Source organism: Hemicordylus capensis, chromosome 4 (assembly GCF_027244095.1).
Source record: "Hemicordylus capensis ecotype Gifberg chromosome 4, rHemCap1.1.pri, whole genome shotgun sequence".
In the NCBI taxonomy this organism is placed as follows: Eukaryota; Metazoa; Chordata; class Lepidosauria; order Squamata; family Cordylidae; genus Hemicordylus; species Hemicordylus capensis.
In genome coordinates, this window is record NC_069660.1 from 311889644 (window position 1) to 311891505 (window position 1862).

General features: G+C 40.3%; 1 protein-coding gene across 1 annotated transcript; it reads left to right on the forward strand.

Moving 5' to 3' along the window:
- The first annotated feature begins 564 nt into the window (after positions 1 to 564).
- On the forward strand, positions 565 to 1530 carry LOC128323244 (proto-oncogene Mas-like). Its single transcript, XM_053245972.1, has one exon. It carries the CDS (start codon positions 565 to 567, stop codon positions 1528 to 1530), a length of 966 nt encoding a protein of 321 aa, XP_053101947.1.
- The last annotated feature ends 332 nt before the right edge of the window (positions 1531 to 1862 follow it).

The following is a 1862-nucleotide window of genomic DNA, read 5'->3' on the forward strand; positions in this document are numbered from 1 at the left end:
TAGGATTTAATGTCCCTTCATTTATCTTGCTCCATAAATGACACAAAGTCCTCCACATAACAAGTAAATAAGTAAGTAAGTAAATCCATTATTATGGTTCTTGGCCAAATGTAGTATAGATGTAATGAAACCATAAGGATGTAACAATATGGATGTAACCATAGGGAAGTTACCAATGGATGTAACCATAGGATGTAACGCCAGATGTGATATAACCACAGGGAATAGAAATCAAATATCTAACAGTATAAAATGTAATGACAGAATAACAATAAAGGACACACATCTCAAAAATAATGATAGAATAAAATAGAATCTATTGAAACAGGCAGAGACCAATTAAATTTGATAGTTTATCGTTACTCAGTTCACCCAATTATTGATTGCAGTAGTCATTTGTAAATTCACAATGCACTCTGCTAGCCATAGTGCAAAATTTTGCCACTGAATAAGTTAGGACTGATGAAAAAAATGACATGTCATGCTTCCATGGCACTCTTTGCTCCATCAAGTATAGGATGTAATGTATCCTCATTTATCATGCATTTCTTGTACCTAACAGGTATGGATTTGTCCAGAGAAGAACCCATCGAAATCACCACAATGAATGGATCTATTTGGATTTTTTACCACGAGCCCATTTATTTCCCAAAAGATCCTCCATTGGATAAGGCGCTATGGATTATGAATGGCATCTTTTTCATCATATGCCTTTTGGGTTTAGTGGGGAATGGAATGGTCATTTGGCTTCTTGGCTTCCGAATTAAGAGAAATCCTTTCACCACCTATATCCTCAACCTGGCCATAGCTGACTTTGGTGTCCTCCTCTTTGTAGGTAGTTTTGCAGTTTGGTATGCGGTAGATCTTAGTAGAAGATTTTGGGGCGGGTATGTGTTATTAACAGAAGTATTTTTTTTCCTGCATTGTAGTAGTGCATTTCTACTGGTAGCCATCAGCATTGACAGGTGTATGGCTGTCCTCTTCCCACTGTGGTATCGATGCCACAAGCCACCACGCTTATCCGCCTTTGTGTGTGCCCTAATATGGATTCTGTCCTTCCTGATCTTTGTTTTACGCTTAATTGTTTTAATGGCTGTGAATGATGGAATGTTTTCATTGAAGATCCTGGGTACTGTGGCTGCTTTCCTTTGCACTCCACTAATGGTCATCTCCACACTGACCCTGTTCATCAAAGTCTGCTGTAAACCACAGCAGCACCGGCGGGGAAAGCTGGTCACTGTCATCTTGTTTACACTTCTCTTCTTCCTCATCTTTGCTTTCCCAGTGAATGCCATTTATATCATAACTTTTTTTAATTATGGTAATTTCCTCCTAACGGCATTGGGTTTCATATGTGCCCTTCTAAACAGTAGCATCAACCCACTGATTTATTTCCTTGTTGGGAGGCGACAGAAGCAAGGCCGCCCTAGGGTGTCCATGGAATTTGCACTCCAGAGAGTGTTCAAGGATGAAGAAGGTTGTGTGGAAGAGCAGAATGCCACAGCTGAAGCCCAGTTAGGAGCCCCCTGAGGCCATAACAGTGGGAAGGCCAGTTTCTATATTTGTAGGACACTTCTTTTCCAGATAACTGTAATTGGGCTGGGCTGGAGCTTTGCCAAATCAATTGACCTGTTGTTGTTTTTGGAGGCCCCTCTCTAAATTATACAACATAATTAAATAGCGTCTTGAGAGCATGGAGAGAAAATAGCAGGGACCAGATGGAATCTTTTGGGAGCAGCTTTAGAAGTGGTTGTACCTTCTGCACCCCACAAGAAAGTATTCACCCTCTTCCTGAAAATCTCAGAAACTTGGCACCAATTTGATATGATGTGAATGGAACACAAAATGGAGATTGTCCATTT

What these genes read in the sequence shown, in the direction of transcription:
- LOC128323244 (XM_053245972.1), top strand. Translation starts at nt 565, where the DNA reads ATGGATTTGTCCAGAGAAGAACCCATCGAAATCACCACAATGAATGGA.